The sequence below is a fragment of the Macaca thibetana genome, chromosome 7 (genome assembly GCF_024542745.1).
Source record: "Macaca thibetana thibetana isolate TM-01 chromosome 7, ASM2454274v1, whole genome shotgun sequence".
NCBI classification, from domain to species: domain Eukaryota; kingdom Metazoa; phylum Chordata; class Mammalia; order Primates; family Cercopithecidae; genus Macaca; species Macaca thibetana.
The window spans coordinates 84,736,953-84,763,365 of record NC_065584.1 but is presented as its reverse complement, the minus strand read 5'-3'; the positions used below and the strand labels follow the sequence as shown (position 1 = coordinate 84,763,365).

Here is a 26,413-nt window from a genome sequence, read left to right as displayed (position 1 = left end):
AGACTGACTCAGGGACTGTCCAGCAGAGACAGAAATGACTAGATGAGAGACAGAAACAGAACAGTGGCAAGAGACAGAATGAGAGAGACCAGGGCAGCAGCCTGGGTGTCTGAAGGTAGAGAGGAGTCCTAGGGGCCAGGCTTGGAAACGGGTCACCCGGGGCCGTTCCGGGCAGGCAGTGGCAGCCCTCAGCTTCGGGGGTGTCAAGTCAGGCCTCAGGAACTTAATTCTGGGAGAAGGAGCAGACAGGAGGGGTGGAGGCAGGGAGGGGCCGCGGGAAGGGAGCCAGAGAGGAGACCCTTCCCACTGCTGTCCTTTCTCCCAGGGGTGGGTGGGGGGACCCCTCAGGTAGCTGTGGCTTCTGCCCCTCCTCCCTCAGAGCAGACACACACCTGACAGTCCCTTTGCTCCCGAGGGAAGGGGGAAGCTGGAGGAAAGCTGGGGACCAGAGAGAAGGCGGGATGAGGAGGCGAGAAGGAAGGAGATAGAGGAGTGGGAAACAGGATAGCAGGAAGGGGAGAGGAGAGGGAGGGAAAGGAGAGCAAGAAAGAGAAAAGAGAAAGACAGCAAAGGGGAGAAAGGTAGAGAAAGAAAAAGGCAAAGAGGGAGAGGAGATGGAAAAAGGACAAGAGGGTGAGGGAAGGGTTGGGAGATAGAGGGAAGGGATAAGGAAGGCAAACAGGCAGAGAAGGAAGGGTGAAGAGAAATCGAGAGAAGAAAGAGGGAGAGAGGTGCGAGGGGAGAAGGGAAAGAGGCAGAGCGCGGGAGAAGGGAGTAGGCAGCGGGTTCCCAGCCACGGAGCGCACCCCTCCGAAGACCCCCTGGCTGCGGGCCCCCTGCTGCCCCTCCGCGGATTCCCGACCCCTGCTCCGGGGCAGGCGCCCTTACCTGGCACTGCCGAGGGGCCCAGGCCGGCGGGAAGCACCCCCGCCCGCCCCCGTCGCCGGGTCCCGGGGGCGCAGCCCCGAGCCGATTGGAGCGGGCGCCGCGGCTCCGCTGCAGGTCTGAGCGGCCCCGGCGAGAACAAGGGAGCGAGACGGAGGGGGCGGGGGAAGGAGGCTCCGCCTGCGGAGAAACGAGGCGGCTCCGCGCCGCGCGGGAGAGAAGAGCCCAGCCTCCGACCCTCCCCGGCCAGCCGGGCCCGCGCGGCGGGGGCGGAGGCGGCGCCGCGCGTCCGCCCCCTCGGCGCTCCTGGGCTGCGGGGCGCATACAGATGTGGCGCCCCTCCCGGACTGGGCCCGCAGCGCCCGGCAGAGCACTCGGGCGGGAGGACGTCCAGGCCACGGCGCCCGGCCATTTCCGAAGAGCTGGCGGGGCGGGTGCACCCGGGAACGCGAAGCTGCCAGCCTGCCGCCCGCAGCGGACAACGGGTGAGCGCACTGTGAGGTGGGGAATTCCGAGCCCACTGCGGAGAGACCCGGCTCCGGGCTCCGGGCTCCCGGTTCCTGTCTGGCTTTTGGGACTGATGGGGATTCCATCTGCAAGGCGGTGGCGTTTTGAGAGCCCGTGCAGAGCACGGTAGCAGGTCAGCTGGGGGACACTTCAGGACGGCATAAGGGTCCAGAGAGTCCGAGGCCCGGGCCCAGGGAGCGGTTCGGGGACAGAAGCACGACATCGGCGGGAGGGCGGAGGCGGGCAGTAGAGCCCTTTTTGGGAAGCTCGGTTACCGGGGCCAACAGAGCGAGGAGCTGCTGCCCCCTGGCGGCAGTTGTGGGAAACACCAAGGTGGCAGGCAGGTGATCAAATCCCTGATTCAACCGTGCACAGGACCATGAACCAGAGGAGAACCCACCCTCCTAGCCCTGCTGGGGTGCCGCCACGGACACAGGTTGCCCCATTTCCCAGTGGGGCCTTCCCAAATGAGGAAGGTCCACAGCTTTGGGCTGGTCAGGGCCAAGGCAGGGGATGGGAAGTTCCTGTTTCAGTAAGCAGGAGGCAGTCAGCCTAAAGGAACACATGGTATGGGAGCAACTCCTACTCCAGGCTACAGATATCCACAGTGTGGCTTAACCTGCCCAACGAAAGCCACTCACACAGTTTAAAACTAAGTCAGATTTTTATTTTTTTTCCATAGACCACATCATTTAATAATAAAAAAAATAAAAATAAAAATTGAACAAAAGGAAAAGGTGGATATAAAGTGGAACCTGTGGGAAAGAGACAAGGGCTGCAGGACAGAAGAGACTGGGAACTGCAGGGGCCCTGGGACTCAGGAGGAGATGCTGATTCAGCTCATAGGTGACCCAGTCCTGGCCCCGGCTGTTCCCAAGAGAAGGCTGTAAGTACCCAGGGAGGTGGTAAGCAGGATGGAGGTAAAATCAGAGGACTAGGGCACCTGGCTGTTCCCCATCTCTGGCCAACCGCCTCCTTGCCTAACCTAGCTCTTGCCTCTCAGACTTAATGGGAAATGAGAGGGAGGGGAGGGCTGTCCCAAGAGATAGGTTAAGGGGGTGTGTTTGGGGGGAAAGGATGGCCACCGTTCCATTTGGTATGTATGTAGGGGCAGGTGGTGTGAAAGACCCTTGGCTCCAGGGTGGTGGAGACTGTGCCTATCCCTCTGTGGCCGTAACCCCCTGGGGCCGAGTGGCTGGTACCTGCAGCTCTAGTGTTTTCCCCGCTAGCGGCGCCCACCCCGGTCCCGCACAGGTGTGCTCCGACTCCGGCTTCTGCTGTGCCGCTTGGTGTCCCTGCGATCCCTTTCCCTGCCTCGTTCTCGGTCCCTTTCCCTATCCCGATCTCGGTCCCCCCTGTCCCGTTCTCTTTCTCTCTCTCTCTCCCTGTCCCTCTCCCGACTGTGCTCCCGACGTTTCTCTCGCTCCAGCTGTCGGTTCCGTTCACGCTCGGCTTCCTTCTCCCGCTCCTTTTGCTCTTCTTCTTCTTGCTCCTTTCGCCGCTTCTCCCGCTCCTTGGCCCGTTCGGCCCGCTCTGCCTCCTTCTGAACGATCTGCAGCCAGGTAGGAAAGGCACAGAGTAGGCAGCTCAGTCCTGGTCACAGCCTCCATTTGTGCCTGGACCCCGCCTCCTAGCTCAGGATCAGCTTTTCAGTTAAGCAGGAAGGGTTTGGGGGTTCAGCAATTGCATCCTGTCTTTCTTAGAGCACCTTTCTCCAAGTTTCAGCCTTTTTTTTTTTTTCCTTCTTGAGACAGTCTTACTCTGTTGCCCAGGCTGGAGTGCAGTGGTGCTATCTTGGCTCACTGCAGCCTCTGACTCCCAAGTTCAAACGATTCTCCCACCTCAGCCTCCCTAGTAGCTGGGATTACAGGTGTCTGCCACCATGCCCCACTAAGTTTCGTTATTTTTAGTAGAGGTGGGGTTTCACCATGTTGGCCAGGCTGGTATCAAACTCCTGACCTCAGGTGATCCACCCACCTCAGCTTCCCAAAGTGCTGGGATTACAGGCGTGAGCCACCACGCCTGGCCACCATGTTTCAACTTTTACACACATTGACAGGTACTGGCACCACCCATGCCTGGCCCTTGGTGTTTCCCCAACTCCCTACCATCAGCATAGATGTGAACAAATCTTTTTTGAGTAGCATAAGCCGAAAATTCCTAAAAGGCCTGTTACTAAGAAACTAAATTAAAAATGCAAAAACTTAAAAAGCAGGGAAATGAATTTATAAAACACAATTTCTCAGCTAAATAGAGTCAAGTTCTTTTTTTTATTATTGTCCAAGACAGAGTTTTGTTCTTGTTGCCCAGGCTGGAGTGCAATGGCACAATCTTTGCTCACTGCAAGCTCCGCCTCCTGCGTTCAAGCAATTCTCCTCCTCAGCCTCCCAAGAAGCTGGGATTACAGGCACCTGCAACCGCGCCTGGCTAATTTTTGTATTTTTAGTAGAGACAGGGTTTCCATGTTGGCCAGCCTGGTCTGGAACTCCTGACCTGAGGTGATTCACCCAACTTGGCCTCCCAAAGTGCTCGCATTACAGGCGTGAGCCACCACACACTGCCTAAAATCAAGTTCTAAGAAGCTTGGTTGGCACAGCCAGCTTCCCAGACATCCACAAACCTCAGCTGCTGTGTGTCCATCATTACCCTCCTTGGTCTGGTTTCTCTATGGTATACCAATTAACTGAAAATTGCCTTTTTGTGATGCTTAGTTTTTTCCCCTTTAGCCTAAAGCTAGTAAGTACTTGGGCCAACTCACTCCCACAGTCACATGAATCTCCCCCTCACCCTGACCTCAAGCCTCGGTGCCACTAGGGAGCAGGGCACCAAGGAGAGCACTCACCTGGCTGTCAGTTAGTGGGAGCCAATAGATGCAGGGAGCTGCCTTGGTCTTTCGGAAAAGGTCATCCAGCAGCTTGGCAGGTGGTTCCTCCTGGGCTTTCTCTGAGGTAGAAAAAAGTGAACCAGATTTGATGCATCTGACCCTCTGTCCCATCCCATCTGGGTCCCTTTCCCACCTACTAGTGGGTATGCGTACCCCATAGCTAAGTACCTACCTTTCTTCTCACTCTTCTTTTCTTTAGACTTTGCGCGTTCCTTGCGGCGGCGGTCACGGGACCTTGATCGGGAACGGGGCCCTTCCCGAACTTTGTCCCGATCCCATTCACGCTCTGATCGAGTCCGCTCCCGCCGCTCCATTTCCCGTTCCCGCTCTGCCCACTGTTCCCGCACTGCCCGTTCCTGCTCCCGCTGCTCTGCCCGGGGGTGCTGTGGTGGCTGGACCGGGGGTGGGGGTGGGGGGTGCAGGGGCCGTGGTATCCCCTGCTCCTCTGTCTTAGTTTCAGAGGGACGGTCCACCAAGAGGCCTCGGTGATAATCCAGCTGTGGGGAGAGAAGGGACAAGGACAGTCAGGATAGAGGTGGTATCACTCCCACTCAAGGAGCCCAGGTACCACTTTGAAGCCCCATGGTACAATTAAAGGAACCAAAGCCACGGAAGAACAGGAAAGAACAGAATCTCAAGGTCTGGCAGGGATCTCTGCTGAAATCTAGCAGCTAATGGCTTCCCCTGCCCCTCCCCTCCTTCCTCTCCCTAGGTTTCTTACCTCATCTTGCTCGGCATAGTCAGCACAAAGGAATTTGGGATTGGACTGGGGCCATTTGACCCCATGCAGAGCTGTGCGGGTGGCAACAGCTTCCTCTACTGTTGAGTACTGGTGGAGGAAGGGAGAAGATGGAGGGTCACAGTGTGTCTGCAACCCTTCCCACTTGCTGCAACACCCTTAAACCTGCCCACACTGGTCACAAAAGGAAATATATGCCATGACCTATAGAATCAGCTTCTTCCCCTCACCGTTACAAAGCAATGAGATTTGATCTTGTCAATCCAGAAGGCCTCTTCCACCAAGGTTCCTGTGCGCCCCAACAACTCCTTTAGCTGGCCTAAAGTGAAAGGACGGACCTGCCAATGAAAATAAGACTTTCAGGGTCTTGAAGAAGGCAAGACCACCACCCATACAGCCAATCTTTAGATTTCCCAAGCTGCTGTCACAGGACTATAGTTTCAAGGTTTGGGTGACGGCAGAGAGTTTAGGAACCTTGCAGTAAGAATGTGAGAAGAGTGGTGGTGCTTCCCAGCACTGAGACATTGTATATGAGGCCCTCTGCAAGTCCTCAAAACAACCCTGCAGGGCGACAGCTTTTCCCCTTCATTTTTAGATGGGTAAATAGGTTAAGTAACTCACTCAAGATCAGTGAGTAACTTAATCTATTGGTAGACCAGTTCAACTATGAGTGGAACCTAAGAAGCGTAAGCCTAAAGCTCAAACTTAACCACTAAGCCAGCTGGGATGTGAGAAACAATGACTTACCAAATTGGAGATATGGACAATGTTGCTAATCTTGCCCCGGGGTGGGGAGGGCACCTGGGCAGTTCGGACTGGGTCATCAATTGTAATGGAAACTCCGGACTTTTGCTGGCTAATGGAACGTCGAGTTAAGGTATCTCCTAAAGTCACTATGAAGAAGACCACAAGAACAACTTTTGGTAGGAAGCAATACTGGCTTGTTTCATTTTCAACATAACTAATCATGGTTCCCTTTCTTTTATACCAAGCAGCCACTCCTTCATCTAAACGTGTAGAGCACCTATAATCTGCAAAGTACTGTGCTAGGCTAACCTCATCATGGAGATTCAAAGATTAAACAGAGTCAAATCTGGCCCTCAAGTAGCTTACTTCATATGTAGGAGAAAGATATGATATACGAAAAGCGTCACTCACCTTTCTTTACTTCATGCTCTGCAGGTGGGGGCAAGGCCACCTCTACTGACACCTGGGGAGGTACAGGAGGTTCTGCTTCAGGTTCCTTCTCTTCTTCCTCTTCTTCCCTTTGCCCATTCTCCTGGCCCTCTGCAGGTACTACCTATCAAGAGAACACAGCAGGTCTGTTAAACACCAAACTGGCATATTCTTTTCAGCCTCTGGTTCCCTGGTGAGAGCAGCAGTCAACTTAGCATGTTCCTTCCGCTAGGGGTATTTCATTATCCAGCTCACCTCTAGATCCTGGGATTGTTAGTACCTCAACTTTGCCTTGAGGAAAACTAAGGCAGGAGTTGGTAAATTTTTTCTGTAGAGCAAAGCAGTACTTCAGGTTTTGCAGGCCACATAGTCTGTTGCAACTACTCAACTCCGGTGATGTTGCAGTGAACAAACAGCCACAGACAAAAGTGAATGGTGTGGTTGTGTTCCAATAAAACTTTATTTATAACAGGTAGCCAGCTGGATTTGGTAGTCTGACCCCTGAAAGTGTCAATCAACCCAACCCTCTGCACAGACAGGAAAGTTCCCTCCAAAGACTTTATCTCAGCTCCTCAGCTGGCTGCTCTGCATCTACTGCTCCCACCTTCCTCCCGACACTGGGGTGCAGAAGCCTTACCTGAGTGACTGTCCGGCATATTTTCAGCCCCTTGTCATGGGTCCCATCATCGCCATTACGCTCTGTCTCATCCTCAGAGATGCGAGAGTCATCAGCATGAAGATCCACAACAGCCTCCTGCCCCGCCAGGGGTTTGATGTCGGGGATGAGGCTCTGGGACACAGATACCCCCCACCCCGTTACACTGGGCCCATGTCTACTCCCACCTTAACAGGTCTCATCCTCCCTTCCCTGGCTCCTCCCACCTCACCTTGAGTGATTCAGTGGTGATACTGATGGAAGGTTTCTTCTGTGTGGTGGCTGTGCTGGCTCCCCAACGTCGTTTCCGACCAGGCTGGCCCCCCTCTGTGTCACTGTTTCCAGCTGGCACCCCCTTGGTAGCTGCTGTCCCCAAGAAATAGACCCAACAGTTAGATGGTCTCAGGACCTCTGCTAGTTCAAACCATAATACCTACAGGTTACCCCTGGCTGGAGTTTTGGAGGTTAAAGAAATCAGTGTGTGGGTGTGGTGACTCACGCATGTAATCCCAACACTTTGGGAGGCTGAGGCGGGTGGATCATGAGGTCAGGAGACCAGCCTGACCAACATGGTGAAACCCCATCTCTACTAAAAATACAAAAATTAGCCGGGCGTTGTGGTGCACGCCTGTAATCTCAGCTACTCAGGGCGCTGAGGCAGGAGAATTGCTTGAACCTGGGAGGTGGAGGTTGCAGTGAGCCGAGATTGTGCCACTGACTGCACTCCAGCCTGGCAACAGAGCAAGCCTCCGTCTTAAAGAAAATTAAAAAAAGAAAAGAAAAGAAAAGAAATCATATCTGGGAACTGGGAAACCATGGCTTCAGACTGAACACTAAAAGGGCTGAGGTCCCTTCCTGATAGAAACTACTGATCTAAAAGCAGTAAGGGAGGGGTAGCTAGTATGATGAGCTGTTTAAACTTTTAATGGTAGACAGTAGTATCTTAAGTAGTGTGGAAGAAAAACTGAGAAGGACATGTGAATGCAGAAGAAACAAGAACACTACGTGATACTAACATCTAAGCAAGAACTAAGATCATGATGGGATCTGGTCTTCCTTTAATTTTCACACCACAGATTGATATTTAAGTTATAAACATCTATTATACTTTTGTAATCTAGAGTTCCTCATTGGGGAAAATGTTAAAATTGTTACTGTTTGAGATGTGGGGCACTTTCATTTCCTCGGGTGCGCTCTTAGAATAACCCATAAACAAGGTCAAGCGCGATGGCTCATGCCTGTAATCCCAACACTTTGGGAGACGAGGCAGGCAGATCACGAGGTCAGGAGTTCAAGACCAGCCTGGCCAATATGATGAAATCCCATCTCTATTAAAAATACAAAAATTAGTTGGGCATGGTGGCACGTGCCTCTAATCCCAGCTACTGAGGAGGCTGAGGAGAACTGCTTGAACTGGGACCTGGGAGGCGGAGGTTGCAGTGAGCCAAGATTGTACCACTGCACTCCAGCCTGGACTACTACAGAGGAAGACTCCGTCTCAAAAACAACAACAACAAAACCCAGAATAATTCATAAACTGCTAAGCATTACATAGGAGTCCTTGAAACTCATTCGTTGTTGAGTATTCACGTATCTGAAAGAATAAATGCCTCTAAGGCTAAATGGGACATGGTCTCAGACACCTCATAGTGTATCTCATTAAAATGTGACTAGAGAAATATGATGGAGATTGTCTCAAGCTTTGAATTTCAAAATAAAACCCTACATAGGAAAGGATTCAGATTTGCTAGGCACAAGGGGTGGGGCAGGAGGGAGCGACCCAAGAATGCCATTGAGAATGAAAATCTGGTTCTCAATGAATGCTGATTTTTATGGTATGGTATTCTTGACTTTTATCAGGGACTTGGGGCTAGACTTACAGACAACGGAGATCTTCCTCTTGAATGATTTGGGCAGCGAGCTCTGTATAAAGAAGAAAAAGGGAAAAAAAGAGAAAGAGAGACACCCCACAGAGAGGGGGGAAGGAGGTTAGATGGGGCAGTCTTAGAATAGCCTCCAAAGACACAGAGAGAGTGAGAGAGAGAGACAGAGAGAGACACAGAGACAGACAGAGACCAAAACAGAAGCGGCAAACGGCAAAAACGAAGCAGAATCAATGCAAGTTAGAGAAAAAAAAAAAACAAAAAACTAAACATCAGAGCAGGGAAAAGTCATCTACTCCGTATCACACCTGTGTATTAGCTTAACCAGAAATAAGCTGGAAGAGGAATTCAGTAGCCTCTCAGCCCCTTAAAGATGTTGCTCATGCCCTCTTTCACTGTCTGAGTCGAGAGGACACCAAGCCAAACAAACTGTGCCCCAAACTGGGTCATCTAGTCCTCCCAGATCCTTCCTTGCTAACTGGAGGAAACAAGGAAAACCAACTTTGGATGGCAACTTCAACAAGGTAACCCTCCTTTCTTCAATGGCCAGACTGATGCCCAATGACAATGGCTTTGAGATGCCTGGACAGCAGACCGTCATGTCAAGGCTGCCCAGACCCCCACCACACTGTGGAAAAGGGCAGCACTAGACCCACTGGAGATGAGGCTCTTGAGCCAAGTGCTAGCAAAAAGAACTTAAAGGTGTCTTTGGCAAAGGAAGGTTTTTATGAAGGGCAGACTGTCCCCAAGGAGATTCTTAAGACTTTCCAGCCACCTCAGGGAGCTTCAGCAGAGTCTTACTGTTTCCTCTGCAACCAGGGCTCAAGCCTTAGAGGCCCTGCCAAGGACCAGAAGACATCTTTGGGACAAGTTTCTACCCCACACACTCAGTGGGTGAATGACGAAAGACTATGGAGAGGGGGGAAAAAAAAGCAAGAGAAAAAGGGAATAGAGTATTTTTAAATGTAGGTGCTTATTTCTGGAAAAACTAAGACCTCTCTACCACTCTTCTAAAGGGTAGGGCAGAAACCTCCTGATGAAATCCCTTTCCCATCCACCCCCGCCCCCAGCCCCGTTTGTGTCGTCTAACCAAGTCTCCTTGGTCTCTGTTAAGGGCCAGCCTGACCCCTAGCTGGGCCGCTCTCGATGGGTAAGTTAGTGAGGAGGAAAAAAAAAAAAAAAAAAAAAAAAAAGTCTTAATTAAAACAGGAAAAACATGAACCAAATAAATAAATAAAAGAAATCAGAAAAAATAAAGATATAGAAAAAATAAAATAAAATATTAAAAAAAGAAGAAGAAAATAAAGAAGAAAATAAACTAGGAATATGACAAATGTTCCAGGTACCATCTCACACCTGGGATCTTCAGTTCAGCCAATCGCACCTCACTGTGTACTGTATCTAGTCAACCGCCGGTCCAATCAGAATGAGCCCTCCCTGCTAGGCGCTGTGCAATTGGTGGGGGGTTGGGTTGGCAAAAAAGGTGGGCGCACGGCGTGGTAGTCAGCACGGCACTGCCAGAGTCCTCCCAGGGGCGCAGGGGGGGCGGGAGGGAAACGTGTGGGGGGACGCTGCCCAGTTTCCATGATGTCAAGACAGTTCACTGGCGGTGGCCAGGCTCAGCGAGGGATAGAGGGGGAAAAGGGGCAGAAACATCAGTCCTGGCCCTGTAGGGACATCATCTTGCAGTCCCTGATGAGATGGCCTGTGAGTAGCAGGAATGATCCTTGCCTTTTATCGTGAGAGGCAGGCAGGACCCATGTCCACCAGTGGCAAGCTGCAGCAATACCACCACCCAATACTTGGAATCCAGGTGATGACTCCAGAGTCCCTTTCTCCTCTGCCTGTAACTGGGGAGGGGGTCCTCTCACCGAGTGGGATCATGGAGCCTCTGATGAAGGTAGCCTGGGGGTAGTAGGTGAATATCCCCCGGACCTGGCACACATTCAGCAGCAAGGTCAGAATACTTCTCTTCGAAGAGTTGTGGCTGGCATCTCCTCAGGGACTCCAGCTGAGACAGTGGTTCCAGTCAGGTGGATGAAATGAGTCCCTGCCTCCAGGGATGGAGGAGAAGTTGGAGCAACCAACATGCTGCCCTTCACCATGGACAACAGGGACCAAAGGAAAGTCCATCTGATGAGCAAGTGGTGATACATGGGCTGGGCTGTCATCAGCATTAAATCCCCAGGGGCTCAGACCCTAGACTCCTCTGCACGGTTCCTAGTCGTCACAGCTTAAGTAGAGGGTCCCACTCAGTGTTTTACAGCATGGCACTGCGATCACAAACTTTAGGAGGTCTTGGTGCCCTAGACGGGGATCCCAACAGTCTGTAGCAAACAAGGCAACCCACAGTCCTCAAAAGGGCAAGGGCATGTGGGCAGGCGCCCCAGCACTGGCACAAGCTCTTCTTGGGGTGTCCCAAGTAGGGAGATGATGCAAGTCCACCCCTTTCCAAATGTTTTTTGCTTGCTCAATACAAGTCTCTCCAGAACAGTGTTCTTCTTGGCCCCCTGATGTAAGCGAGACAGGGAGGCAAAAGGGGGCCCATCACAGGAGCCCATATACATGCCCCCCTCTGGCCAAGACACCTGGATAGCAGACTTGGCTCTGATTGGGCAGCTCAGTAGCAGCGGGTGGGTCCAGAGGAAGAGGCGGCATCAGCGATTGGCCAGTTGGGCAGGGTTATATTTTACGGGCGGATTACCGTACATGAGGTACTTGGACAAAGTTTTACGGGGAAGAAGGACCTTGTAATAAATAATATTCTGCACATCAAATCACTTTCACCGGCCCCCACCCCCGCAACACACACCAGAAAAAGGCTACACACACAACAGTCCCTCCCACCCTGTTACCCGCTCCTAAACCCAGCTCATTCTTTCTCAATTACTTTAAGAGCCAAGAAGACTTCGCTGGCTCTGATGGGGGAAGCCCCCTGAATTGGGTGCAGGACACAAGATAACATATGCCAAAAAAGGAGGTAGAGGGGTCACAGATAACTGAGAAGGGGCCTTCTGGATCACAAGTGCTGGCTTCTAAGTAGCTACATCTCTGCAATGAGACCACTGGGGGGCAGAGGAGGAACAAAAATTTCTCAGCATGGCTGGTCTTGTGAGAACCATCAATGTCCACTAGATGGCGTTGGGCTCCATCAGGCTTTTAAAAAGGAGGGAAAGCTAAAGGAGTTACCACCAGAAGCTTGGGAAGACAGCAGGAAAAGCTGAACATAAATCTTAGATAAAGGGCCATTATCAGACTTTCCAGTTCGTTACAAACATCTAGAATCTGGGCACTACTTCCCCAACAAGGAAAGGAAAATGAATGAGCCCTGTCCCCATCACAAGAGGTCTCCCTTGCTAAACCAGCGAATTCTCCCTTGGCCCTATTCTGATCCAAGTCCCTGCCTCATCTTTCCTTTAAGTTAACCCACTGTGTAAGAGGGATCACTAGAGTGGTCTACTCTTTCCCTTAGGTCCATTCCTGCCCACCCACCCCAACAGGTGGCTTGGATGTTTACCTCTTTCTTCTCCTCATCTTCAACACTGCCCTCCGGGCGGTCATCATTGCTGACTTGGTCTGCAATAGGCATGGGAGGTTCTGGAACATCATTTTCAGGTCTGTTTTCACTTGTGTCCATGGTCACTTCCTCCTTCTCCTCACTGACAGGAGGGGGGGAGTGGTGGTGGGGGGGGCGCAGAAAAGAACCAAGGGGGAAGAGAGAGCAAGATGTTAGTTACTGGGTCAGGAAACCCCCATGCCTCCTCACTTGGGTGGGATTAGGAGGGCTGCTTTTCTGATCAAGGTTAGAGACCTTGTCCCAGTGGGAAACAGATTTTCCTTGGGGAAAGAGCGTGGATCACAGCAACCACATCCACCCATTGCCCAGATGAGTTAAAAGTTGTCATTTGCGGGGTTAGGACTGCAACTATTCTCAGGTAGTAACTCACCAGAGTACTCTTATATGAAGGGAGAAAAACCCTCCTCTGACAATAGTCCCACAAAAGTGACTGTGATTTACCCACAACCCTGTTGCCTCAGTCTCCCTGGCCACAGGCACCTTTATATAGCAAAATTGCATAAAAAACGAAGGGAAGCCTGATTCCCTTAAAAAGACAAGAAAGAATGGCCATGGCTTTGGCAAAAAAGCCTGACCTGTGTTTAATCAACTGCTTAATAAGTAAAGGCCTGCTGACCCTCAGGATCTGGAGACACCAGCATGGAGAAAATGGTGGGGGTGGGGGCTGCAGGGAAGCAGGCCTGGTGAAGGTTCAAGCTTCAAGGACCCTCTCTCATTCAAAAGGAAAAATTAAAACTGCTGAATTGAGTATGAGAGCTCAGAGAAGATTAGGGCCACTTTTACCTGCTCAGAGGTGTAGAAACCGTTCCTACATTCGGCTTTCACCCAGTTTCTCCCACTCCCTCATTCCAACTTCCAAGAGATAAAGAGAGCAGGCCTCCTAGTCAGGACACACCCTCCCCCACACAGGCAGCTTCCCCCACGAACACCAAACCCACTCTCCCACTCTTAATCTCTCAAGTTAGCTCCCATTTCAGGCAAAGAATCCCAGAGATTCACTTCAGATAAACTATCTTTCCACCTTTGATTTCTGTCTTCACCTCCAACTTCTATGTCAAATCTCACCCCCTCTACCACCCAAACACCAAGCAAAAAAAATCAAATAAAGATGATCAGAGGCCTAAGGCTCAGGAGAGGGGAAACCAAGCCTTCCAGGCCGATAATCACCACCAGAAAAGTCAGCATTCCCAACAGGCTGACTGACACTCAGAGGTCAGAAGAACCTCCCTAGAGCAGTCAAGGAGGGATGCACTAGGGGGTTAGGGGGAGGGGAAAATCGGAACTGGGCCCCCAGCTAACAGGCCCCCACAGAAACACGAGATTGAACTGCTTACATCTAGAGAAAAGACTTATAAAAAAAAATATCTATTTCCCATATAGAAAGGGCAAATGGGGCCAATTAGAAACTGGGCAGGAAGGACAAAGGGGGAAAACAGAATGACTGAAAACAAACCAAAACGAAAGACGGAATGAAAGCCATGAGGAAGAGAAGGAAGATGAGGCGAGCTAGAGCGGTGGGGAAAAGGCATACATGGAAATGTGAAGCTCTCACCCTTCTTTGCTTTCTGATAACATGATTTTTTTTCTCCCCCTGGAAGTGCTGTTTATCCCTTTCTGGAATGGAAGAAATAACAAAAACCAAACAAAAAAAATCCTAAAAAAAATAAAGAAAAAAAAAGCACACCTTCCTTGTCCCAAGATCCCACCACCTCCTCCCCAGCCACCCGATCCAGAGAGAGAAAATTGAGATGTAGCAACCGGGGATCCAAAAAATGGTAAATGGAAGGGGAGGTGGTGGTGGTGCGGGGAGGCTAAAACAGATCTGGCTTTTAAGAGATAAGCGTTAAGTCCTCACGGCAAACCCCGAGTTCGGCTGGATTGGTCTCTCTGGAGAAGGAGGAAGAGGGCCAGGCTGCTGGTAGTGGCTGGCTCTATTGTATTGGCGGAGCGGCAGCGATCAGCCGGAGACATGCAGGGGAGCCATCTTGCCACTTACCCAGCAGCCCGTGTGTGCGGATGGGGGAGGGCCTTGCTGCAGCAGGGGAGGGGAAAGAAAAGAGGGAGGGAGCTGAGTGAGCAAGGTTCTTATCCTTTGGCAGGCCACAGGGAGCTGACTGCCGGCTCCAGAGGCCTGGCCTTCTTTTCTCAGGTTACAGCAGCTACAGAGGCTTAACCCCCGAGGGCCGGGGTGCTCCCTCCTGGTCTTCCCAGGAGGCAGGGGAGGGGGCTGGGTGTAGGACATGTAAAGTTACAGCTGCTTGATTGGAAGATTCCAGAGAATAGAAGGCAGGCAAACAGTAGAGGTGGGAGTGAAAAAAGATTAAATAAAAGAACGATAAAACCCAAGTTGAAAAGTGATTAAAGAAGGATGTTAATGAAAGCTGGATACAGGGTAGGGCATGAGCAATGTTTTATGTGCCTACCACCCTCTATCCAGTAATCTAGGCATGGAACACTGAAACCAGACCAACCAGTCAGATGCTGCAGGTAGGGAGGTGGGATGGGAATTGTCACTATCCAATCACTACAGTAACTGGCTGCTCACCCCGGCAATGACCACGTGTTACTACTCCCAACACGTCCTTTTCCCAGGGATGGCGGAGGGAAGTGGATAAGCAAGGAGAGTTCTTTTTTCAATTACCAGTAGAAGCGGGGCAGGGGGTGGTGTCTCTGAAGAGATGACAGACAACTTTGTTTTATAGAGTCTTTAATAAGGTCACCCTGCCCCAGGGTCCACTGGGGCCAGAAAAAGAAAGGATAAACAGGGCAAGGGGACCTTGGGTAGCTGAAGCTTGAAGGCCACTTCTTGAAGCAAGGGCTCCAAGGTGAGGCTCTAAAGCAGATAAGACAGTGAAGTGAGAGTGCTGCTATAAGGGGCGGGGGAAATCAGCTGGGCAGAAAGCGATTGGGAACTAAGCATATTCACCATGGGAATCTTCACTAGACCAAAGTGGGAAACATGCTAATAATTCAAAAAGTGCTCAGTAGATACTCAAAATGCTTATTTGTTGACTGCAGAGATGTTCCTTTTGTATCGTAGTGGCAGAAGTTTACACTAAGACAAACTTCTGAGAACCAAAGCTCAGTGTCTTGCGTAACATTTGAGTTTTTAGCTAGGAATGAAAATTTCTCCTGGCTGCTTAAAATCTTACACTTACAATGCCAGCTGCATGCTAAAGTGGCCATATTTATACATTACTTTAAATGTTTCCTTTCACATAGTGGTCCCTGTCTGCTCAGGGTAAGAGTGAAGCCTTTGGAGTCAGACTGGCCAGCCCCACTCTGTTGAAAGTTGTGTGATAGTAGGCAAGTTCCTGGTTCTGTGTATCTGTTTTGTAATCTGCAAAGTGGGCATAATAACAATACCTACTTCATGGAACAGTGTAACAAGTGTTAGCTTCTAAGAGTCTGGCTTGGAGGACACCCCAAGTGAAGGTACAGATATATGTAAAATACATGCACACTTAATAGGCCATTATCTCATTTGATGTCACCTCTGGGGCTTTGAGTTTCCTCAAAAGAGCAGACTGCTTGTTCTCCGAGGCAAAGCCATTTGGTGATTGGCATGACAGGTTTTCAGCAATGCCCTTATCACTCTGTATAATAACTGCTACTTTACCTGCCCCCCATCTCTACCTTGCATAATTCCTCAAGGGTAGGGATTGTATCTCTTGGCCCCCTAGCCCAGGGCTTAACACAAAGTAATGTTCCCTAACTATTTCTGAATTAGGGTGTCACTGTGGGTACCAAGTGGACACTTACTAAATGTTTGCTAACCTGAAAGTTTTCTTTTTGAAAAAAAATTTTTTTGGCCGGGCGTGGTGGCTCACGCCTGTAATCCCAGCACTTTGGGATTTGGGAGGCTGAGGTGGGTGGATTACCAGCCTGACCAACATGGAGAAACCCCGTCTCTACTAAAAATACAAAATTAGTGAGGCGTGGCAGCGCATGCCTGTAATCCCAGCTACTCGGGAGGCTGAAGCAGGAGAATCGCTTGAACCCAGGATGCAGAGGTTGTGGTGAGCTGAGATCGTGCCATTACACTCCAGCCTGGGCAACAAGAGCAAAACTCCGTCTCAAAAAAAAGAAAAAAAATTTTAATAGAATCCCCCAAAGAATGTTACACCACAGAAAATGCTACCTTCGGCCATCCTCAAATAAAATGCTCCATTTATCCACTGTCCTAAAATACTCTCAGCTGCTAATATGCCTCTCCAGAAGTGGTTGATTTTGAGAGATTTTGTTATTGAAAATTCCTTTTTTTTTTTTTTGAGACAGAGTCTCACTCTGTCACCCAGGCTAGAGTGCAGTGGAACGATCTCGGCTCACTGCAAGCTCCGCCTCCCGGGTTCACGCCATTCTCCTCTCTCAGCCTCCTGAGTAGCTGGGACTACGGGTGCCCGCCACCACACCAGGCTAATTTTTTGTATTTTTAGTAGAGACGGGGTTTTACTATGTCAGCCAGGATGGTCTTGATCTCCTGACCTCGTGATCCGCCCGCCTTGGCCTCCCAAAGTGCTGGGATTACAGGCATGAGCCACCGCGCCCAGCCAAAAATTCCTTTTTTTAAGAATAAGAATCTTACCACGCTCTCCTTTACCCTCTGAAGACACAGGAGGTGTGTGTTTTCTATTTCCCCATGATCTATTCTGTGGGACCCGAGAATTCCAAACATTTTATTTTCAGACAATAATCAGGGCCGGGCGTGGTGGCTCACACCTGTAATAACAACACTTTGGGAGGCTGAGGCAGGAGGACTGCCTGAGGCCAGGAGTTTGAGACCAGCCTGGCCAACATGGTGAAACTCAATCTCTATTAAAAATACAAAAATTAGCTGGGTGTGACAGCCTGCATCTGTAGTCCCAGCTACTCAGGAGGCTGAGGCATGATAATTGCTTGAACCCAGGGAGGTGGAGGTTGCAGTGAGCAGAGATTGGGCCACTGCACTCCAGCCTGGGTGACAGAGTGACTCGGTCTCCAAAAAAAAAAAAAAAAAAAAGAAAAAGAAAAAAGATAGAGGAATCCTTGAAACTGTCCCCCGCAAATGAATGGACTCTATCTACTTGCAGGACTAGTACCAAAGCCTTGATAACTATGTGTCAGAGCCCAACACAGCTTAACAGTCTGTGAAATTGCACAGAATCAGCAGTGGGGATATCTACCCATAATTAAACAGTACACAAAGCAGCCCAGAAGAAAACAATATGACTATTTGGAGGCCAATAGTACCATATAACAATTCATACGTGAATGAGATTCAGAGAAGCTAATGGAAAGGGAAATTCCTATAGCCATATATGTTGAAATTTTAGTTATTATAGAAAATTCATGAAGAGCTGAAAAACTGATGTGAACATTTAGTAAGAAACAGTGGGACTAGATACCCTCAGGAGCATACTGGTCCCAAGATAACCAAGAACAGTATGATTTTGGGGTATATTCCTTAGATAATTTCTCAGTGGAGCAAACTCTATTGATGACAACAAATTCTGCTTTTTCATGCATCATTTGGGATATTGGCATTGTATATCCCCTGAGGAGTATCAATTACACCATCATATTGGCTTAAAGAACCCTTACCTTCTTCCTACACAGGCAGAAGGACAAATATGCATTGTACCAAGAACCTAAAGCTGCTACTTCCTGCTAGGTCTGTGAATATACAGGAAGGTTGTATCGAGAGAAATCCAGGTCTGAATTAACTACAGCTGAATGATACAGCTGCCCACACAAACAAATCCCCTCTTTCCTTTCTTCCTCTGTTTTTTTTTAAGTAAAAAGAGAATACCACTATTTTCTGCTATATAGGGACATTTTTGTTATACCCACAGGAGGCAGAAGACCAGTTTTGAACAGGGCTCAAGTGAAACAGGACTGAGGACCCACAATTTCCTGCTCCAAGCAATGAAAAAGATACCTTACCTCATAAATTTAGAATTCCTCAGGCACAATCAGAATCAGAATGGATTTAACCAAACACAGCAAAAAAGTTAGTCAATCTCTTCCAAGTGGTGACAGGTCCTTGAAGTCTAATTTTTTTTTTTAAACACTTTACTGCTCTGTTTTTTTAAAGTCATATGACTTCTTTTTTTTTTTTTTTTTTTTTTTTGAGACGGAGTCTCGCTCTGTCGCCCAGGCTGGAGTGCAGTGGCCGGATCTCAGCTCACTGCAAGCTCCGCCTCCCGGGTTTACGCCATTCTCCTGCCTCAGCCTCCCGAGTAGCTGGGATTACAGGCGCCCGCCAACTCACCGGGCTAGTTTTTTGTATTTTTAGTAGAGACGGGGTTTCACCGTATTAGCCAGGATGGTCTCGATCTCCTGACCTCGTGATCCACCCGTCTCAGCCTCCCAAAGTGCTGGGATTACAGGCTTGAGCCACCGCGCCCGGCCTAAAGTCATATGACTTCTTGTTGAGACAGACAGAAAAACCAAGGTTAAGCCATAAATGGTCTTTTCCTTTTTTTTTTTTTTTTTTTTTTTGAGATGGAGTTTCACCCTTGTTGCCTAGGCTGGAGTGCAATGACATGATCTCAGCTCACTACAACTTCCGCCTCCTGGGTTCAGGTGATTTTCCTGTCTCAGCCTCCCGAGTAGCTGGGATTACAGGCATGTGCACCATGCCCGGCTAATTTTGTATTTTTAGTACAGAGGGGGGTTTCACCATATTGGTCAGGCTGGTCTCGAATTCCTGACCTCAGGTGATCCACCTGCCTTGGCCTCCCAAAGTGCTGGGATTACAGGCAAGAGTCACCACACCTGGCCACACCATAAATGGTCTTTTCCATTTAGCATTGTTGATTCTGCTTTCAAAATTGGCCAGGGCTCTAGAGGGCTGCCAGGCTGCACACTTAACACTCTGGAAGGGTGAGAGACCAGGAAGGGTGTTGTTAATCAGTTGTGATAGGGCCTCCAGAAATGTACGCAACCTTCTCAAAGGTTTACCAGATCCAATGCCTATGGGTTTAGGCCTTTGGGCATCCCATTTTGTTAGGATGTTGAACAAACCATCTGGTAAGCAGGTAGAAGGAAAGCAGGTATGAGTGATGTGTGTGAACTGCTCCTCAGTGAAAACTGCATTTCCCTTCTATACACTACTCCACTGAACCTAGCCTAGGCAACAACGGACAATCTAAATATTTGCCCAAGATGCCACCTGCCCATCATCTTATTAGAATCAATGTGACTAAATTATCTCAGTCATAAAATGAAGATCAAAACCACCTTTACCTGGAGTGAGGGGACAGGAAACTCTATGACTCCAAGCTTCATGAGCCCTGGACTTGCATGGGAATGTCCAGAAAAAAAGCTGCTTCAAAACAAAATAAAATGCCTTTCTGTTGCTAGGATCTCATAAACCCACAGAATTTTAAGGCTAGCAAAGAGCTTTTCAGAAAATCACTTTCTTCCCAAGGTGCACAGGAAGCAGTTCCTCAGGCCCGATTAGTAGCAGGCTGTCAATACCCGCTTCAAAACTGCCATTTCACAAAGGACATGCTTTTGTAAAATGGAATGTAAAATGTACCTCCATGGAATTGGGAGGAGGTGGGCAGGTATTATGTCTGGTTGAGGGATATGGAAGAGAAAATGTCACCCCATTTCCTCATCGATGATGTAGCTGGGGAATCCTGAACACCTTCCAGAATCCGCTGAGTTTTCACTTTATGGTCCTAGAAGAAAAACCCTTTTCCAAAAGGATAATGTACCCATTCCAGAAGGGGAAAAACAAAAAAATTTCAAAGGAAGTAGTGAACTTTTGGCTGCCAAACAAAAAATGTTAACAGCCACAAGATGGCAGCAGAGGTAAGACTATCAGAATGGACAAGGATATACCCCCAGCAAGAGTACACCCCCAGGCAAAAGCTATATAGTAAGGTCTATAAAACTATCATTAAAGTCACAAGCAAATGAGATAAATCATGTCACCTGCCCACTACTCTCCAAAAGTCAGAGTTAAAGTACAGTTTGAAGCTCTCAGAAGAGTATAAATTAGACAATTACATATAGGGGAAAATCATACTGGTAGCATTAGTGTTAATATGGCATAAAAACAAGTATAGAATAACTTCAGGCTAACAATCTACACAGGACATTCTACAAAGCAGTTCAGGGTTCCTGATGTCTAAAAGCTAAGCAATCTTATTCCCATAAGCCTTCATTTTTTCATTTCCCATGAGACTTTGAAGCCAGGAATTCTGGCTCATTGGCTTCTTAATTTATAATACCTATCTCAGAAGAATGAATGACATACCTATTTAATTACAAATTTAACTTGATATGAGTATTTCTCTAGGACTTAATATAAGGATTTTAAAAACTCACATTAATTGTATAAATCTTAAGTTCAATCAAATGGTCTTAAGGGCCCAGGAATAAACTTCTGACTTGAAAGGAACTTCGTAATTTGCTGTACTGCATGCTGTTCAGAACTAGGATAGCTTAATGACAGGTAGTAACTAGGGAAAAAGCACAAACTAAAAAATAGCACCCAGCTGTGCTGTTCTTTATTAAGACCCTCAAAATCCTTTATTAAACTGGGTTCCTAGTTAAATGTGAGTTAAAGGTTAAGATGCCCTGAGTCAATTCCTTTACATGGTTTTGAGTGTGGAAGCAGAAGCTTCCATTGCCTGAACCTTAAAGGAGTTGACTATTTTGGCTGGATGATCCCAGGTGAGTTTTCCTTGTGCCCTGATGACCACTTTTCAGGTTACCTTAAAGGTGGTGACTCCCAACATAGTAACTGAAGTCTATCTAGCCTTTGTCCAGATAAAGCTCTGCCTTTATGTTTTAAAAGGAAACTAGGACTGCTTAGTCAAAGAACCCTAGGGAGCAAAGAACTATCGCACACTCATAGTTCCTTGTTATACCCCGGTCGAGATATATCACTTACACAGTGTGATGAATTCTTTCTGATTCTGGCAGATGAGAGGTCTGAGTCTCTGAGGTTTGGGGCTGTGTGGCAGCTGGTGGCTCTGCCTCTTCAGCTTCACACTTCTTTGGGCTCCCCTGTCAGGAGATAGCAAAAACAAACAGCAAAATATTTACATCTGCTTGACTCCTTTTCTTCTACCAGGAGCCTGAAAAAGGCAGGGCAGGACATACACAGTACCAGCTCTACACACAGCCCTCTGTATATTTCATTTCATTTTAGAATAAGGAATGGAACACGGCTTAAAAATAGGTACTTCAAGAATATTTATGCCAGCAATCATTTTATCAGAATTTCTAATTTTTTTCCTTTTCCTCAGTGATCCTTGTTCTGACAGATTTCTTTTTTGAGAGAACTAAGAAAAGGCTGCTTCCTTTTGGCAGATAAAAGGAGGAGTTATGAGGAAGAATTGACCATGGGGGCCCTGGAGATAACCCTGATGCTCAGCCTCATGTAGAACTTCCACGAACTAGGGAGCTGGAAATGAGTTAAGAAGGATTAACAGGTATCCACTACATTGCTACTGAACCTTGTCCAGACTTAACTTTTTAGTTTTATAGCAAAGACAAGAGGGAAGATCTTGTTTAATCCTCCATCTCTGTGTAGGGAGGGGTCACAATAGCCTACCCGCTCAGGCTGTAACCTCTGGGTCACATGCTTTTCAGCTGGTTCAGGCTGACTCAGACGCCTTGCTTGGACAGAGGATGAGGAGGTGGAAGTCCTCTCCTTTGGCTCACGGACCTGTAGTTGTGGCACTGGTGGAGTTGCAACCTCCTGACCAGAAGAGGGATCTTTGGTTTCAGTATAGCTGGTGCTGCTATCCCTGGAGACTCCAGGGCTCAGAGACTAAAATAAAATGAAACACGTAAAAAGGAAAATTATTGTATATGGTATATATTCAGTAGATTGCTGAGTTTTCCAGTTTCCATGAACCAAACTTTATACTCTGGACCTTTCTGTCTGCGTTTACTCCCATTTTGTCTGTGTTTATTCCCATTTAGTGATCTCCTTGACCACTTATTTAACAAATTACTAAGTTTTAACTAGATGCTAGATCCTGGAACACACATGTAAAAGGGCATGCCCATACCCTCAAGTAGTTTACATCTAGTGAAGGAGATGAGTATGTAAATTGAACATTCTATCAAAGGGACTCAAAATGAAAAAGAACCCCATTTTAGGAATCAATTAATTGAAAATTCGATTCTGAAATGAAGAGAAAAGTAATCAGTGAAGGAGACTAAAGGAAGCTTTTCCTATTTCTTTCAGAAATCATGACCGGTCCTCCAGGGGCTGAAATGAAAACTACTGGAATATGACAGAACATTAGTACACCTAGGATTCTCTCATACTCACTTTTCTGCTGTTGCTTGATGCTGAACGAGAACGTGAACGTGACCTTGATCTGGACTCTGATGTTGATCTGGAGCCCATCTTGGGTCTACCACGAGGGTTGGCATGAGTACGTGCCTGGGCTACATCTCTCTGCGTGGATCTGAGCGGCGAATGAGACCGAGAACCTGAACTGTCAGGAGAGCGAGATCTTGATCTAGAACTGGAGGAGGAAGATGACGAGGACCGGCTAGAGGATGAATCAGCTGACTGTTTCAATCTGTGGCTTGGGAGAAGGGTATGAGAAGCTCTTCTGCCTTCCTTCTGTTCCAAAGATGGCTGTTTCAGACATTCTTCAGTGATTCCTTTGGCCAGTGCTAACTCCTCAATTTTTAGAGGGAGTGGCTGAGCAGATTTGTCTGACTCAGGTTCAAGATCCTTCTGGGCTGAGTAGTCAGCCAGTGTGCTTTTTTGAACCAGAGGCAGGACACTCTCCTCTGGCACTTTCTCTGCTGGAGATTCTGCTTTGGTGTCTGCAGGACTTGACAAAGGAGACAGGCCTCCTACCAACTGGACAGTATGCTGAGATACTAATAGCTCCCTGGTCTCAGCATCTGTATTAGGAGGAGATAACTGAATGAGGACAGGGGGGGCTGGGCCTTCCATGGGCTCTATTTCTTCTTCGCTACGGAGTTGTATATGAGGTGGTGGTGAAGATGCTTCCTTGGTAAGTAAAGGTGGAGGAGTCTCCTCCTCGCTGGCAGTTTGCTCTGGTTGCACTACAAGTGGGGCCTTCTTTAGATCTTCAGTCAGTCGAGGAGGGGAAGGAGACTTCGATTTTTCCTTTAAGCCTTGTGCAGATTTTATTTCTCTTTCTTCCTCCTCAAGGGGAGATGTTTTCATTTCCTTCTCCTGCTGCTGTCTGGCCAGATGACTTTTTCTAGCCTCTTCCTGGGATCTTGTAACTCTCCCTCCTCTCTCTAACACCTCCTGTTCCTGGGATCTTGTTTTGGGTCTCTCATCCATCATCTCCTCTGGTTTTACTCTAGGCATCTCTTCCCCTTCTTCCTTAAACTCTTTCAGGATTGGTGCCTCCCTAGATTTTTGTCCCTCATCATCATCTTCCTCTTCTTCATCTTCTTCTTCCTCCTCCTCCTCCTCCTCCTCTTCCTCCTCTGTTTTCAAATTTCGTTCCGCTCTGACCCTTAGGTTTCTGGAAGGTGTTTCTTGATCCTCTTCCTCCTCACCAGGCTGGCTGCCCTCAGAGAGTTTAGCTGCTCTTGCCTGAAAGAACAGATATACAATGGCTCCAAATGTATTTGCTCACAATCAACAGAGGAGAGAAAGTATCTAATGAGACATCCCTAGGAAGGAGAAATTCAGTGATACATACTTTCAGCAACAGAAACAGGAGTGACAGGAGATAATCATGACTAACTGTGGCACTTAGGGGAATCAAAATAGAGTGACCAAAAGAAGTACAATAATGAAGCTACTTCTATGTAGTTTAAATTTTAGCTTCAAGTACCCTTTTTTTTTTCCAGTAAAATATTAGCAGAGCATCTAGAAAGTAGAAGGGTGGATAGGGGGCTGAGGAGAACTAACCTACTATCAATTAATATGATTATCTTTTTATCATTTTGGTATATTTCTTTTTATTCTTTCCTCTAATCATTTCCTTTGTACAGTCATAATTACACTACACATAACACTTTTGTATTCTGCCCACTTAGTATTGTATCATATAACTTTAAGGCTTTAATTGAATGGTTAATTATGTCATATCTTGTCTAATAATGTGCTTTAAGAATACAGAGCAGCCTGCTAACTTTCAAATTTAAACTTTGTAAAAATATTCACTTAGAAATCTGAAAGGCAGAACAGATCTAAATAAAAAACAAAACGAACAACAAAAAGATGACAAAGAGAAGGAAGATGACTATAAAGAAATCTAGAGGCCAGGCAGTGGCTCACGCTTGTAATCCCAACCCTTTGGGAGGCTGAGGTGGAAGGATTGCTTAAGCCTAGGAGGTCGAGGCTGTAGTGAGCTGTGATTACACCACTGCACTCAGGCCTAGGCGACAGAGCCCGACTGTCCCAAAAAAGAAAAACAAAACCCCTAAATGTAGAGACATACGAACTCGAAAAAAGTTTGAGGAGGAAAAGAAGATATCCAAAGCATTACAAAAGAGGTGATGCTTTAGGAGGTATCTGAGTTACCTGTCTGACCCTAGATGATCGTCTTTCTCCTTTCCTCGGTTTCTCATCATCAGAGTCACCTTTCTCTTCAGAAACTGAGGAGCTTTTTCCTATTGAATGAAAAAGAATCAAGTCAGATTCATGAAGTGAAGACTCATTCATGGCTTTTTAAAAATCAGACTTTCTAACATCCAACCAATTATAGCATATGAACCTACCAAGACTTATCTGTATCAATTTCTTTGACTTCATGCTAAAGAAAAGACTACATAAAGCCCCAAGATCAGGGTCTTATTGGTAATTCTTGGTGTGCATGTCTAGTATATTTTCAACACCTCAAAGCCAATTCACAGATTATAAATAACTCAAATAAATGTAAAATAATTTCCAGGGGCTTCAAATTGTCTAGCAGGGATGTACAAATACAAAGTGTACTTATATAAGTATTCTACAAAGTGTTCTTACTCTGAATAAAGTTTAAGACTTCATTATGTTCTGTATCCATTTTTTTGGATTGCCTATTACTACTACTTCCTAATTTCAACCAAAATATTATGATTAAATATACAAATTTGCACAATAACAAACTCAAGAAATAAATACTTAGAGGAATGTTTTTCAGCACCCTGAAGTTCCCAGAAATTACTTCAAGCCAACTGGATGGGGTTTCAGAATTGGGTCCTCTCTATTAGGTTTTATGTATTAGAGCTCAAGATAATATTTTTTTTTTTTTTTTTTGAGATGGAGTCTCACTCTGTTGCCCAGGCTGGATGCAGTGGTGCAATCTTGCCTCACTGCAACCTCTGCCTCCTGGCTTCAAACCATTCTCACGTCTCAGCCTCCCAAGCAGCTGGGATTATAGGCGCCCACCACCATGCTTGGCTACTTTTTGTATTTTTAGTAGAGATGGAGTCTCTTTTCTTTTTTTTGAGATGGAGTCTTGCTCTGTTGCCCAGGCTGGAGTGCAGTGGCCGATCTCAGCTGACCGCAAGCTCTGCCTCCCGGGTTCACACCATTCTCCTGCCTCAGCCTCCCAAGTAGCTGGGACTACAGGTGCCTGCCACTACAACTGGCTAATTTTTTGTATTTTTAGGAAAGACGGGGTTTCACCATGTTAGCCAGGATGGTCTCGATCTCCTGACCTCGTGACCTGCCTGCCTCGGCCTCCTAAAGTGCTGCGATTACAGGAGTAAGCCACCGTGCCCAGCCAAGATGGGGTTTCACCCTGTTGGACAGGCTGGTCTCAAACTCCTAACCTCAAGTGATCCGCCCGCCTTGGCCTCCCAAAGCGCTGGAATTACAGGCATGAGCTCACATGTTTTTCTTTTTTCTTTTTTTGAGACAGAGTTTTGCTCTCGTTGCCCAGGATGGAGTGCAAAGGCATGATCTCGGCTCACTGCAACCTCTGCCTCCCGGGTTCAAGCGATTCTCCTGCTTCAGCCTACTGGGCAACTGGGACTGCAAGCACATGCCACAACACCTGGCTGATTTTGGTATTTTTTGCAAAGACGGAGTTTCATCATGTTGCCTAGGCTAGTCACGAACTCCTGGGCTCAGCAATTCACCCGCCTTGGCCTCCCAAAGTTCTGGAATTACAGGTGTGAGCCACCACACCCAGACTAGGTGAGGTTTTTTTTTTTGCTTTTTATT

At 47.8% G+C, this 26,413-nt stretch overlaps 2 protein-coding genes across 9 annotated transcripts in view; one reads left to right on the top strand and one right to left on the bottom strand.

Moving 5' to 3' along the window:
- The first annotated feature begins 614 nt into the window (after positions 1 to 614).
- On the top strand, positions 615 to 2,282 carry LOC126959190 (uncharacterized). The gene is made up of 4 exons (XM_050798136.1): positions 615 to 633; positions 879 to 1,002; positions 1,056 to 1,370; positions 2,075 to 2,282. Exons 1-4 carry the CDS (start codon positions 615 to 617, stop codon positions 2,280 to 2,282), a joined length of 666 nt encoding a protein of 221 aa, XP_050654093.1.
- The window catches only part of ACIN1 (apoptotic chromatin condensation inducer 1), a 37,555-nt gene continuing 13,179 nt past the window's right edge, over positions 2,038 to 26,413 (bottom strand). For 4 of the 8 annotated variants that reach the window (XM_050796405.1, XM_050796409.1, XM_050796410.1 and 1 more), the window contains 15 exons: positions 24,785 to 24,873; positions 22,589 to 23,848; positions 21,860 to 22,078; positions 21,194 to 21,309; positions 12,247 to 12,388; positions 8,727 to 8,769; positions 7,079 to 7,212; positions 6,829 to 6,981; positions 6,174 to 6,315; positions 5,763 to 5,908; positions 5,246 to 5,353; positions 4,998 to 5,105; positions 4,449 to 4,773; positions 4,235 to 4,335; positions 2,038 to 2,944 (listed from right to left, as the gene is read on the bottom strand). In XM_050796405.1, the coding sequence (XP_050652362.1) occupies positions 2,618 to 2,944; positions 4,235 to 4,335; positions 4,449 to 4,773; positions 4,998 to 5,105; positions 5,246 to 5,353; positions 5,763 to 5,908; positions 6,174 to 6,315; positions 6,829 to 6,981; positions 7,079 to 7,212; positions 8,727 to 8,769; positions 12,247 to 12,388; positions 21,194 to 21,309; positions 21,860 to 22,078; positions 22,589 to 23,848; positions 24,785 to 24,873 (3,413 nt within the window). In that variant the 3' untranslated portion in view covers positions 2,038 to 2,617. Of the gene's footprint in view, positions 2,945 to 4,234; positions 4,336 to 4,448; positions 4,774 to 4,997; positions 5,106 to 5,245; positions 5,354 to 5,762; positions 5,909 to 6,173; positions 6,316 to 6,828; positions 6,982 to 7,078; positions 7,213 to 8,726; positions 8,770 to 12,246; positions 12,389 to 14,161; positions 16,566 to 21,193; positions 21,310 to 21,859; positions 22,079 to 22,588; positions 23,849 to 24,784; positions 24,874 to 26,413 lie in introns of those variants that run through there. The other 4 variants (XM_050796408.1, XM_050796407.1, XM_050796406.1 and 1 more) reach the window with 4 other exon arrangements.

What these genes read in the sequence shown, in the direction of transcription:
- LOC126959190 (XM_050798136.1), top strand. An exon ending in GCGCCGCGGCTCCGCTGCAG is followed by an intron (nt 1,003 to 1,055) that starts GTCTGAGCGGCC and finishes GGGCGGGGGAAG; the next exon opens with GAGGCTCCGCCTGCGGAGAA. An exon ending in CCGCCCGCAGCGGACAACGG is followed by an intron (nt 1,371 to 2,074) that starts GTGAGCGCACTG and finishes TTTTTTCCATAG; the next exon opens with ACCACATCATTTAATAATAA.